Source organism: Petaurus breviceps, unplaced genomic scaffold (genome assembly GCF_028583685.1).
Source record: "Petaurus breviceps papuanus isolate PSGF00001 unplaced genomic scaffold, PetGlider_PUasm1.0 90734, whole genome shotgun sequence".
Classification (NCBI taxonomy): Eukaryota; Metazoa; Chordata; class Mammalia; order Diprotodontia; family Petauridae; genus Petaurus; species Petaurus breviceps.
The window spans coordinates 9810218-9824438 of NW_027187327.1; the positions used below are offsets into that span (position 1 = coordinate 9810218).

The 14221-nt window shown below is 38.0% G+C and overlaps 1 protein-coding gene across 8 annotated transcripts in view; it reads right to left on the minus strand.

The window, feature by feature from the left end:
- The window catches only part of SENP6 (SUMO specific peptidase 6), a 138756-nt gene that overhangs the window by 76302 nt on the left and 48233 nt on the right, over positions 1-14221 (minus strand). For 7 of the 8 annotated variants that reach the window (XM_069066996.1, XM_069066999.1, XM_069066997.1 and 4 more), the window contains exon 3: positions 12786-12846. In XM_069066996.1, coding sequence (XP_068923097.1) covers positions 12786-12846 — 61 coding nt within the window. Of the gene's footprint in view, positions 1-3439; positions 3573-12785; positions 12847-14221 lie in introns of those variants that run through there. The other variant, XM_069067000.1, reaches the window with a different exon arrangement.

Below are 14221 nucleotides of genomic sequence, written 5' to 3' on the forward strand. Positions count from 1 at the left end.
ACACACACACACACACACACACACACACACACACACACACACACACAAATGGAGGGTCAAGATGTGTGAACAGTTTCTTTAAGCAGAGTTTTTGACCATGACTCCTTTACCATAAATTCCAGTGACCATCTAATGCCTCTAGAATAAAACAAACTCCTAGCCTTGCCCAACCAGGCTCCAAAATATCTTTCTCCCTCCCACACTTTATTCCTCACAGAAAACATTCCTATATCCTCTCCCTGTGCCTTTCCACTGGGTCTTCCCTCATATCTGTGAACACATTCCCCTCCTGACTTCTACCTGAGCAAAAGGATCCCAGTTCCTATTTCCTAATCTTTCCAACTGCATGCACCCTTCCTCCCCTCCAAACTACACTATAAATAGTTACTTTGCAGAAGTTTTATTTATTCACTATATTTATGCTATATACAGACACTAATGTGTACACACACACATATGTACTCCTACCCCCTCTCCAGTATATGTAAGCTTCTTTTAAGTAGGAATTATTTCATTCTACATAGTTGTAGTCCCTTTACCTAGCACAGAATTGTTATAACCAGGAAACAATATAACAATTGATTAGATGTGATGTTCAGTTGTTTTAACTGTGTCTGACTCTTCTTGACCCCATTTGGGGTTTTCTTGGCAGAGATATTGGAGTGGTTTGCCATTTCCTCCTCCAGCTTCTTTTACAGATGAGGAAACTGAGGCAAACAGGGTTCACTGACTTGCCCAGGGTTACACAGCTGATAAGTATCTGAGGTCAAATTAGGTCCCCCTGACTCATGGGCAACTATGTGGTGCAGTGAACAGAGTTAACGGTTCTTAAGTCAGGAAGACTCATCTTTCTGAGTTTAAATCTGCCCTTAGACACCTTATTGCTTGAGGTTCCTTTCCCCTGTCTTTTTAAACTCTTTCTAGTCTAGATGAGTGTGGTATAAAATTCTCCTTGTCTTACTGCTTACTCTAAGTTACATTAATCTGTGCTGTTCCTTTTCCAAGAAACTTAACTGTTCCTCTTCCTTATCCCTTTTGCTTTATTAAATGCTAGAATTTGTATCCCAATCACTGGCTTTGTGCTTACAAATTCCTACTTATTTCTATGTCTTTTATATGAGATGGAACTTATGGAAAATAAAAGCAATGCATCAATCCAGCCACAACCACTAGTGAATATACAGATGTCTCCCCAAAGTATCTTTTCATACCTATCCTTGACAAAGGGTCTTCTTCTAAGAAGCTTTATTCCTAGAAATATTAATTCATGTGGAAGTCAAGTTCTATATCCAGAGTTAATGAATCTAGTCCAACTCCAAGCCTGTTGACTCATGATAAAGTATCCTGAAGCCCTCTAAACCAGGGATCCTTAACCTTTTTTTGTGTTATAGCCATTAACTGAAGACTGATGAAGCCTGTGGACCCGTTCTCTGAATATTTTTTTTTACACCCACTCCCCCAAACCAAGGTTAAGACTCCCTGCTATAAACCAATGTTTCTCTATGCAAACCATTCCTCTCCAGCATGAGTCACTCCTAGGACTTTAATACTCCCTTCTCCACTCCCAATCCATTATGAGATCCTTAATACTTTCTTATCCAGGAGAACAGACTACAATGTCCCAAAATGATAGCTATCTCTTGGTGGGACCTGATTCCTGCTTCCCCCTTCCCCTATTTCTCATCCCCCAATGCTATTAGGTCAAGGTAAAGAGTTAAGGTAAGAAAACAAAAGCCCTAAAAAAATAAAAACATTCAAACAAATAAACATTTCAGTCCCCTATCCTCTAGAGTATAAGTCAAACAAGAATGTGACTCAGTACTGAGGATTTCTTTTCAGGTATTAGTTGGACTAGATGGCCACTGAGGTACTTTTAAACTCTAACATTCTGTGATTCTGTGAAGGAGTGATGATACTGGAATTTAAGATAAAACAGAGAAAATAAAAGCCATAAAGACTAGCAGAGAAAATGAGAGAGACAGCATATATAACTCAACAATAAACAAGTTGAACAGGCAGGGAGAAATAGTTCTAATTGCCCAAAGAAAGGTCCTTGGTGTGGGAATCCCTGAAATGTCTTATGAGGGCTGATTTGGGTTAGTCAAAGCCAAAATATTCCTGAGGAGAAACAGAATGGTGAATCCACCAGATTTGAGGGTAGGTGGAAGTTAGGATTGTGCCGTTGTTGGGTACTAGAAGAGATTAGCACCTAGTTTTACATGTTTAGAGCTCTAGACTTGGAATATGTGAGTTTGAATATAGCTTCAGATACTAGCCATATAGTAGTGTGACCCCTTGGCAAGTTCCTTAACTTCTCTTAAACCTCAGATTCCTGGGAACATCTTAAAAGGCAGTTTTGAGGGTCAAATGAACTTATGTATATAAAGAGCTTCTCAAACTTTAAAGCTTTTTGTCCATGTGAGCTATGATTATTACTATTCTCCTTTATTATGTGTTGGCTGGAAAAACCAGAAGATCTTATGTCTGGTTTTATATATGTTGGCATTGGGGTCCCTGAGGCTGTCAAGAAAAAGTAACTTGTTTTTATTTTTATACACATTTCATCTTTCTGGTTAACCCTGAATTGTTATTGTAGCATTTTGTATAAAACTGCCTGGTACACTTAAAATTTTCTTAGCACTTTGTAAATGGGGACATTGATTTTGTTATGCTAGCTAAATGTTTTGACAAAATTTCAATTGTCATGACTGGATGATCAATAAGAAATAGAGAACATGGAGGACATAGTTGTTTCTCCTAATCTTTTACTTCACAATTGCCACTAATCAGATTAGGGTTGCCAAAGTCGAAACTGCTATAGCATTCCACAGGGTCATGGCATCATCTTTTTTTTTTTTTAAAGCAATTGGGGTTAAGTAACTTGCTCAAGGTTACACTTCCAGTTATTTCTGGGTGTGGTGCTAAGTATTTGAGCCTGGATTCAATCCCCCAGGTCATCCCAACACTGGGGCTGGTGCTCTTACTCGCTGAGCCACCTGGCCGCTCCGATGGCATCATCTTAAGAGAAGACAAGACCACCTCATGGCAAATGGACTACATCAATCTGAAATGCAAATTAATGGTCCATGTAAAAAACCAAAATAATGTGGGTGAAAATAAAAAGTGTTTTTTTTTTCCAATCACAGTTACTCGATCACTTGTGTATGAAACTCAAGTAAAAATGAAATTTCGTAACTGACTGAAAAGTTTGCCTTAATACTTTTTCCAAAATAAAAAACACAACTTTAAGGACTCAGTTATGTCTCTGTTGTCAATGGAATGTTCAGGAACTACATTCAGAGTACTTAAAGAGTACAACTCTTTAAGCTGATTTTATAAATAAGGCTATATTAACAGGTATAACTTATGTGATCAGGTTGCTTTAGCAGTAATCAACCATTATCTGGGACTTTGCAGACAATGATGCAAGCAATATTACCTCCAAAAGGAAGCTGATTGACCATTATCTTGTACTGAATGAAGAATATCTAATCTTAGATGGAACATACATTGGAAAACCTGACTATATTTCTTCACTGGATGAACCAGGATCCAGAAGGTGCACAGAAAATCTGCAAATTAAATAAGAAGAAACAAGAAGCTGATGGAAAGGAATGCTATGATCATGCCAAGAAACTAAAACAAATTATTGCTGACTTGCAAAAGGGTGGGAGAGCATCTGTGAGGAAAAACATATAAAAGCGTTGTGCTGAGAAAAAAGTCTATGACTTTGCTAAAAAGAAGATAAAAAAGTACAGTACCAAAGGCCATTAGTGATGATTTTTCCAATTATAGCCTATTCTGACAGCGCTGTCCAAAATAAATCAATGCATTCACCTCTGAGACATAAAGTATAAGACTACCTTGAACACAGTGCTTGCTCATTGACAGTGTTATAGTCCTCACTATTGTCCAGGATCAAGGAAATGCTCAAAATTGCTTCCTGTTGTTTAACTATGAGAACTGAGTTTTGGATTATTTTTTTTTAAGTGTGGATTCTTAAATTCACTTGAGAAAATTATATGCCTTTTGGTGAAATTTCAGTATGTTGGAAAGAATCTTGAAATTTGATGCTTTTTTTCCTGAGAATCTCCTCTGAACAGAAAGCTATATTTCATTATAACTTTAATTTATATTAATGTCCTAATTTGATGGTAAAATGGAACAGTTTGCTTGCTTGTGGGCATAATTGTTGATTATCTATGCATTGATATGTACTGTTGTAAGCTATTAAGCTGTTAAGATCTTCAGTGTCTTAGCATGAGGTATTCAAATTCGATCTTTGAAAACTTTTGTTACCACTACTTAACTGACAGAATAAAGCAACTGAGGAAACCTCACTTTGCACTGTGAATGGAGGGAGTTGGGCAAGAAGCAGGGTTATGGATTACTTGTTAAATATTACAGGAAGGAATGGCGAGATCTGGACTTAAATTAGTTATCATTAGTGGAATGTTCTACTGTACTCTGGATCTTTCACTGAGGAAGAAGAGAAAGTGAAACTTTAAGAGTCCCTTTCAGAGGTCTGAAGATGCTACATGAGCAAAACTGACATGTGGAGATGGAGAGCAAGCTAGATAGAAAGCAGTGCAAGGACTCTACTATGGCATGTTGATATTCTTTGTAAGAGAATTTCCCCATTCATGGATGAAAAGCTCTCAAATCCTGGACAGAATATGCTACTGTGGCAGTAGAGCAGTGATAGGTTCCCGAAATGAAGAAATAAAGGAAAGTACTAAACTGTATCAAGAGACCAGAATTCAATTTGTTAAATCCCAAATCAGCATAACCTAATGTTAGTGTTGGAACACTTGCAAAAGTTAATTCAGTAATGTAGTGAACTCACAGAAAGTTTTTGCTCAACTAGTAACCTATCATATTTGCCAGCACAGGGCTTACTTAAAAGCAAAACATTTTATCTCCTGTACAAATGGGAGTTCTTGGCTTTAAACCTGGAGTTCATAACCTGAGGTCTGTGAAACTTTTTTTAAAAAATATTTTGATAAGTGATAACTATTTCAATATAATTAGATTTTTTAATACCATATATTTTGTTCTATATATTTAAAAACATTATTTTCACAGCCTGCCAAAATATTTAGTAACACATAAAGGGTTTAAGAATCCCGCCTTCAAAGTGAATTATAAGTGAGAAGTTTTGATCCTAAGGGTTTGTGCTCAATTTCAAGTACAGAGTGACAATAACCCAAGAATATTTTAATAAGCACTAAGCTTGATGCTGCCTGTTTGAAATGGGCAGCAGCAGAATGAATCAAATATGAGTTAAGATACTATGACACAAATTCCAGAGGCTCAAAATGTCTGCAGGTACTTATAAGAAGTGTGAGATTCATGTTTGATGTATCCTAAGTAAAAAGAGCTATTAACTAAAGGAGCATACTAAAGAAAACTAATGACTATGGAAGGAGATAAGAAAAACAAGCAACATCTTAGTGATCATTTGATCTAATATAAAAAAGCATACCTGTAAGAGGGGATATAATGGAATCTTGTTTTGCTCCCACAAAAGTTATGGGAAGATAATCATTAGCTGTGGGGAAGCTCTCACTTATTTTACTTTACTAAAACCCTGGCCTTCCTGGAACTATGTCAATGGCCAAAGGGAACTAGAAAGGTGGGGGTTTGGCACACAGCTCTGACCTTAGAAGAGGGCAGGTCCTGGTCAGGTCTCAAGTATCCTCACTACCATGCCTCTGTAATCTACATATAATCTGCATATATTAAGGGAATGTAGAATATATATAAGTAAATAAAGTGAGGAGTATAAGGAATCTGACTATATATGGAGAGAGAGAGAGAGAGAGAGAGAGAGAGAGGAATTTGAGGAATTTAATTAACCTTAAGTCTACCTAAGTCTACTCCTTGCTGGAAGTGTAAATAAACACCTTCCTCAGCACACTCTGTTTCTGAGTTCTTTCAGTGAGGAGGGGTTTGCTGTTTTAAGGCATACATCATGTGGATCTTCCTAAGGGTCCCTAAAAAGGGAAGCAGAGGCAGCGGAAGCTTGTCCTAGGCTAACTCCCTGACCCTACCTGGAAGTCTGGTGAACCCCAAAAGTGTGTTTCTCACAATACCTGACCAGGAACCAGAAAGCTCTTCTATTCTCGATTGCTAAGGAATTGCAAAACAAATACTTCTCTGCATTTGTGCTCCCCTGCCAGGATCCACTAAGACCAAGGGAGAGACTAAAAGCAAACTTCTTAAGGAGGTAATGGCCTCGGCAGAAATTATAGAATTATACCTTGCTACCCTCAGGAAATCCCAAAGCCTGAGCATTTCCACCCCCACCAAGCAAGCAGGAGCATTTCAATCACACACTGATGAATATGTTGGTGACCCTGAGACCTGAGCAGAAATTTCAGTCACAAAAACATGTGACTTTTCTAACACGTAGAAAACGCTAACAGAATGATGTTGCCATAGGTTTTACTTCAATAGTTGTTATATTTGGGGAAGTCATGTTTGACTGTCCACTGGCATGTGTTGTGGAGCCTTTAGAAGAACGAACAGATGCAGTCTGACAGTCCATCTCTTTTAACTAAAACATCAGCTAAAGAAGGCATACTCCCTAGCCTCACCTCTGACAATCACTAATAGAAACAAGAAGTATCATTAAGCTCAGGTTTACTGATAAGATCTTAATTATGGTGATAGAAGGCTGCTAAAACACCTTGGCATACAGTGAATGCCTAAGATTGTGGAGCAACATAGAGACTGTGTACCAACATAGAAAGTAACCTATGCAAAGTATCTGAAAAACAAGCCAATTTGTTTTTTTTTCAAGGCTACAAAGTATACCCAGAGGGCCCTAAAAGACAATACATCACAATCCTTGATTGCTAAGTGAGGAGTTGTATTCTCTGGTCAGTAGGAAGGATTGATACACAAGAGGACTCAAAGAAAAACTAACTTAATAGTTGCATAAAAGGGCTGCATGAACTGGATAATATCAAATGATGAGGATATAGAATAAGAAACTGACTTTTGATACTACGTATACAGAAAGGGGGAAAAGTCAATCAATTCTTTCTCAAGTCCACAGGTGGTGGTGCTAGCTATTCAGATAAGTGTAAGGGGGTTGAACTTGGAGTCAGTCCCTCTTCCAAGGCCTTGCTTTCCACCTGTGAAGACTTTCTAGGGAAGAGGAAATCCATAGATCCTAGATACTGTGATAGCTTGCCATCTCAAACTCAGACTGGAGCTTTCTGTAGATATTAACAGCTGACTTAGGCCATCCACAGACTCGAGGTCCTGTTAGAATTCTGTACCAGGTTTTATAGGCACTTGTGGTTGCCCACAAAACTAAACAATGTCCATTGTGGGGAGTGCACATAGTGCATGTTTCCGTATACAGCTACAACCTATGTCATTATGTGATATTTATAACCTGCTTTTCCATGTCAAAGACTTTTACTGCAGTTACACTTCTGTGCTATGTGACACATATACCACACAGGAGCTATGTATTTGGGCCACTCTAACTCTGCTTTGTTATGCTATGTTTTTGTATTTCACAAGGTATCTTCAGTTTATTTAGGAGCTCTTTTTAAAGTGTGCTCTGGTGACATTAAAAAACAAATTTATAACTTATTTGAAAATAATTGGTTTCCTTTATAATTCAATGCATTTTCTTTTATGTATTTAAATGTTATTCTGAAAACAGATCAATAGGCTTCAGATTGGCAAAGGGGTTCACAAGATAAAAAAATATTAAGAACTACTGGTTTATATATGTCCTATTGTCAAATTGCTAAGTGTTCTTACCGTTATTGTTTGATAGGCACTAATACTACATTTGCATTTAGTCCTAGAGTTGTGTCAACACTATATATCTATACCTCCCCAATATAATCCATGCTAAATTATAACAATGATACTTATATCTGTTCACATATTGTCCAAGTACACTGTCTACTCTGTAGAGTCTGCAAATGTTTCACTGGAGTAAGGATATAATGGGAGTTATAACAGGATATAAAAGGACATAGCTACGGCTATGTCTGCAGTAACAAGCTAGCTCTGATCATCAGAAATTAGGCCTTCTTATAAAATTTCAGAGAAAGCCAAAGGAGCCCATGTAATATAATGCCAAGGAAAGGCAACTTCCCAAGGTTCAAAATACCAGCATAGGTGCTCTCCATTTTATTCAATGACAAACCAAGAACAGAGAAGATCAAAACATGACATCATTCAAAATACAGCATTTACTAATGTGATTAAATAATCTCCAAGGACTACCCCACCCCAGGACCTTCCATTCATTCAATCAATTACAAAGTCCCGGTTCTAAACACTACTCCACCCCTAGGCTGTACCTTCATTTAGTCCATCACAAAGCCCCTCTTCTCAAATGGAGATTAGTTTCCAAACATAAGTAAAGTACATTCATTTGTTCAACCATAGAACACAAAAAGGTCAAAAGTTCCCCACCCCTGGATCACAACTGAATCTATACCAGAGTTACAACAAGTTTAAACACAGCACTTAATACCCAAATGGAGGTCTTTTCTTCATCTTGACACGAGGCAAGTTCTCAGAAATCTTAGTTCCTGGGGAGACAAGGCTTAGCAAGCCCACAAGATACATTGCCAGTCTCTTCATTAATTCATCCTCTGTCTGCAGAACAGTCCTAGAACCCCTGAAAACATTAGCAAAACCCTCTCCCAGGATTTCTGTAAACATACAACAAGAAAATCCTTCTTCAGGGCTTCTGAACCAACAGAAAGGTTCCCAGACCCCTGCAACAACAGCACTGTCCTTCACCAGTGGACAGTATTCACTCTCTGTCTGCAGGACAGTCTCAGTAGCTCTGAACCAACAGAAAGGTTCCCAGACCCCTGCAACAACAGCACTGTCCTTGACCAGTGGACAGTATTCACTCTCTGTCTGCAGGACAGTCTCAGGAGCTCTTAACCAGCAGCCAGGTTCCAGGACTTCTTCAACAACAGTGGACAAATCTGGCAAAACAACATCAAAACAGACAAAGTACCAGCAAAACAGCCATGTCTCCTCAGTCCTTGGCAGCTCCGGGGGCAGGTCTCAAAAGTCCAGGGTGATTCAAAGTGGCCCTCAGCAATCCTCTCAGTCTCTCTCTGCCTCCACGAGGGTGCTGCTTCCAAAAAGTTCTTCTGCCTCTCTCTTGTGTCTCTCCAAATCTACATCACCAGCTCCTCCCAGTTCGTGTCTCTCTTTTCAAGTCAACAAGTCCATCCCACGGGTGGGATTAACAAACTCTGGGTTTTAACACAATCAGTTTGAAAACCAAGCCAATACAGGGGAATCTTTATATTCCATTACTATCACAGCCCACAAAACTCTACCTGCAAAGATGTTATATAAAGAGCCAGAGGTGGGAATGGCCTAGGGCAGAAGTAGGAAGCTAACACACAAACTTGGGGAAGAAGGGACAAGGATAAAGATGGGAAAATAAAGTAATATGTTAGAGTAACTGGGCAAAGATCTGAGCTAATCATGCCTCACAAAGATGCTGGCCTCTGCTAGTGTGTAAAGTGGAAGAGCAGAAGCAATTTCGGTGGTAGGAACCTATTCTCTTTCGTATGTTGATTAAAAGATACTCTTGCTTAAAAGAGACATTAGATATAACACCTACAATCTTTCAAGTTTTCTTCAAATTATTAAAAATGATAATTACTCAAATATATTCCCACAAAACAAGTAATCTAGAAATTACACTTTCAAAAATTGGAAAATCTCTCTACCTCCATATTCTAACTTCGACCATCATCCAAAATTTTAATGTGTCCCTGTTTAAGAATTTAAAACTCTTGAGGAATATACAAACTGTGGCACATGTGGTTTATGGTTATTATGCTATAAGAAAATACTAAAAAAACAAAAACAAAAACCGGGAAGACAAACTGATGTAAAGTGAAGACCAAGACCAATGTAAACAAAATGAACACAAAGATCATCAGAATTCAGATTGAAGATGAAACTTAACTTTCTCCCCTTAGTAAAGAAGCAGCAGACTGAGGAACAGAATTAGAAATGTGTTGTCTATGTCAATTGTTAGAATGTTTTGCTAAGGAGCACTCTTTGTTACAAGGGAAAGTTCTATTGGTGGGGGAAGGGGCTTGAAAAGAGAAATGTCCAAAATATAAAACACCAAAAAACGTCAATAAAACATTAAAAATGTCAAACTTAAAAAGTATCCCAACAATTCAATTCAATAGAATATTTCATTTGTTCTAGCACTGGAATAATTTTAAAATGTCTGAGGACTAGATTTATTATTGAAAATAGGGTATTTTTAGTGAGTGCTCTAAAAGAAAAATGTAAGTTAGGGAAAATTTATTAGAATTATGTTGCTTATGCACAAGCAATATTGGACTTGAATTTCTCCATAAAAGGCGACATTCAAGAAGAATATACTCCACAAAAATAAAATTAAGAAACATAGAGGACCTTTTGGAAACAATTCAGATTTGAAATTGTCACCCACAATGAATTTTGAAAGCATCTCTGACACTCACAGGTGGGGTGAGTGCCTGCTAAGAAGGTAATTTATACACTTAATCCATGCTCTTTGTATGGTTTTGTCTAATCCATATCTAGAACAAAAACTACATATTAATGTGAGGGGATGACAGACCCACACTGTTAGCAAGACACTAATTCAAAATTTGGTATTCCCGTTCTTTATTTTATACCTCTTCTATTCATATTTCTTCCATCGTCTGGCACTCAATCACTTACACCTGGGCTCCCTGATCCAAAAGCATGTGCATATACAATAATAGTGCATATCCTTGGCCATTTTTTTCAATGCTGGTTGCATCTTCACTCATATCCCCCCCAAATCTTTTGGCAGGAAAATTAGAATACTTCTTGCCCCCTAGTACTTCTTCCAGACATTCCCTTTATCACTATCACTAAGCAACCTTCTCCTTTAGGTTCACTCTGTCTAAATTTATCACCAAAACAGATACAGGTGGCTGTTATCTACCAAACCCCAGAATATTCTCCTTCCTTTCTCACTGAATTTAATGACTGATTAATAGTCTCCCTCAACTCAACTCATACCCTCATGCTAGGGGACTTCTGGATATATATTAATGTTCTCTCAAATATCATAATTTTGCAGTTTCTCAATCTACTCAAACCCTCCCACTCTACCTCAGAAATACACACAGGGATTAACTGCTATTAAGATGTTTCAAATAGCTGAGCTCCTGCCCTGGTGATCTACTGTTACATAGTAAGAGAAGTCCTGAAACAAAGGCCCAGAATATTCCATACATTTCACCCCATATTACTATTAGACCCAAATGGTACACATCGATGGTTAAATATTTTAGCTGTTCAGTCATTTCAGTTGTGTCACACTCCAGCTCTTCCTCACCCCATTTGGGATTTTCTTGGCAGACATACTGGAGTGGTTTGCCATTTCCTTCTCCAGCTCATTTTACAGAAGACAAATTGAGGCAGAGTTAAGTGGCTTGCCCAGGGTCACACTGCTAATAAATGTCTGAGGTCACATTTGAACTCATGAAGATGAGTCTTCCTGATCCCAAGCCCAGTACTCTATCCAATGCACCACCTAAATGCCCTAAATCCCTTCACTGAGCAATAAGTATCAACAGGTATGAAGGTTTGGGTCTCCTTCTGGAATAGTAATAGCTTTATCATTTTTCTTGGTGGTATTTTCTTTAGGACTAGTGAAGAACTCTACCCTTGGAAGTGTTGCTTTGTGACAACTGCAAGGTTCAACCTTAACATTCAAATAAGAGATGGGATGACCATTGTCAACTTTGCAGTGCAAGTCCTTTGTGCTGGAGGGGCAGAAGTCAACAATCATGAAAAAGACAGTGGGATGGCTTGAGAGCTGACTCAGAAGATCTGTAAGATGGACTAGCCAGGTCTGCAAATTGCTATTTGTGTGACTTTGGGCAACTCTTAACCTCTTTAGTTCTCACTTAAAATAAATAAAATTAAAAAAAATAACTAAATTGGACTTGATGACTTCTAAAGTGCCCTCCCAATTCCAAATCTATGAGACCTTCTCCTGCCTACAACCATCTTCAACTACTACAAAAGATCTCTAGCTGTGGAGGGAGCTAAGATAACAGATTGGCCTACAAAGGCTTATACTATCTATTTGCCATTGCTTCTACATTCAGAATTACTGTGCTTTCTTACACAACCTAAAAGTAATTAATGACACTTGTTTTAAACCCTCCTATGATCAATCAAAATCTAATATTTACCTCTAACTAAACGTCTGATTCTTTCTTTAGTCATTTCCCCTCTGTTAACTGACTAGTACTTTTATTGTATAAAAAACTTGGACCTACATTCATCTTTGGTTCAACTCAGCAGAGCAAACTTCTGTGAACTTTCTCGTTGGTGAATGCACCATATTCCGTTACATATCTTACATCCTACATCTTATTATCCTTACATCTTACATCTTATTATCCGTTACAATAAACAGCTTTGGGAACACCATTAGCAAATGAATGTTAATTCATATCCCTTACCTAGACTCCAATACTTAATTATTATCTGGACCATGACAGTTGGAGAAAGAATGAATATATCTATTCAAAATTTTGTTTAAAAAGGTCTTGCATCAATAATAACAAAAATCTGGAAATAAATGCTGTTGTTTGTACTTGTACCTTGGTTTTCAAAACTAAAAATTCCTGGAGGATCAGAGACTTAGAAACAAAAAAATGATTTACAGTGGCTAAAACATTCAACAGTTTTGATGTCATCACGTAATTATGAAAAATTTAACTTACCTTCTTTCCTTCTGAAGTGTCAGACTCATTATCCTCTTCTATACTGAGGAGATTTGCATCACTACATTAAAAAAAGGAAAAAGGAACTTAGTAACATTGCCTCCTCTCTAGGCTTTCAGAACAGAATAGCACTGGGCCCCACCCAAGGTTCACCTCCAAGTGGAGGTCCCAAGACACAATAAATACCACCTTCAGTAAAGTGAAGCAGTGTGTGACTTGGGTCCAGTGGAAACTGGGAACTGTCTAATAATAGAACCTACTCCTGTTGAAGGAACCCACAGAAACTCCAGCTGGACTTATGCCCCAATGGCTAGTATATGCACAAGCCCTTCTCAACCTTCATTTTTCTTAGCTTTTGCAGATTTTGACATTGTTGGTCACCTTTTGTCATGTGATATATTTTCTCTTTTTTTTGGACATTTTTCTCTCTTGGATTTCTTTCTGCTCATGTGATTATTTGTTTTCAATCCCTTCTGCTAAATCTTTATGCAAAGCATGGCTACTAACTGTGGGTGTACCTCAAAGCTTGGCCCTGGGTCCTTTTCTTGTTGTACCCTTGCCCACTTGGTGATGTCATCAGTTCCCAGGGGTCCAAATATCATCTCTATGTGGCTGATTCTAGATCTACATATGGAAGTCTTCATTATTCTCCAAGCTGTACTCTACACTTTCTTTACTATGCCCTAGAAATTTCTTCATTCTGGAAACTCAGTCAAGCCCTAGAAGTACCCTCCTCAGCTCTGTGGCCTCTCCCTCTCACTGAATTGCTCCTTTCAAAACTTTCATTTAAGGAGGATTCTCTGGGCTACTATGTCTTTGTTCCTCTGCAGGTAAATATCCAAACTTTTACCCCCTACTCCAATGCTTCCTCACCACCATTTTCACCTTCTTTTTATATATTGTCTTCCCTAATAGAATGTAAGATCTTTGTAGAAAGAAACTGTCTTTTCTTCTGCTTTGTATTTGTATTCCCGGTACTGAGCACAACACCTAAAAACTGTTTGACTTGTTATTAACTGAATATGTATCCAGTTCTAGCATCTCACTGGAGTTGTAGTACAGAATCAGCAACTGCCTATTAGACATTTCAAGCTGAACACGTACAAAAGAAAACTCATTTTCCTCCCCTCCAAAATCCATCCCCCTCTTTCCATTATCCAGGTTCACAACCTGGACTCTTCTCTCTTCTTTACCTCAGATAATCAATTGGGTGTGAAAGCTCATCCTTTCTACCTCTACATTTCTCACATGTGTCCCCTTTTCTCTATTCACATTGCCACCACTGTAATTCAGGATCTCATCACCTCTACACTATTGCAACAGCCTCCAATTAGTTTCCCTGTCTCAAATTTCTTCTCCTACAAATCATTCTCCACTTTTGTCACTAGGTAATTTTCTTCAATTGCAATTCTATCTATGACACTCTCCTATAAATT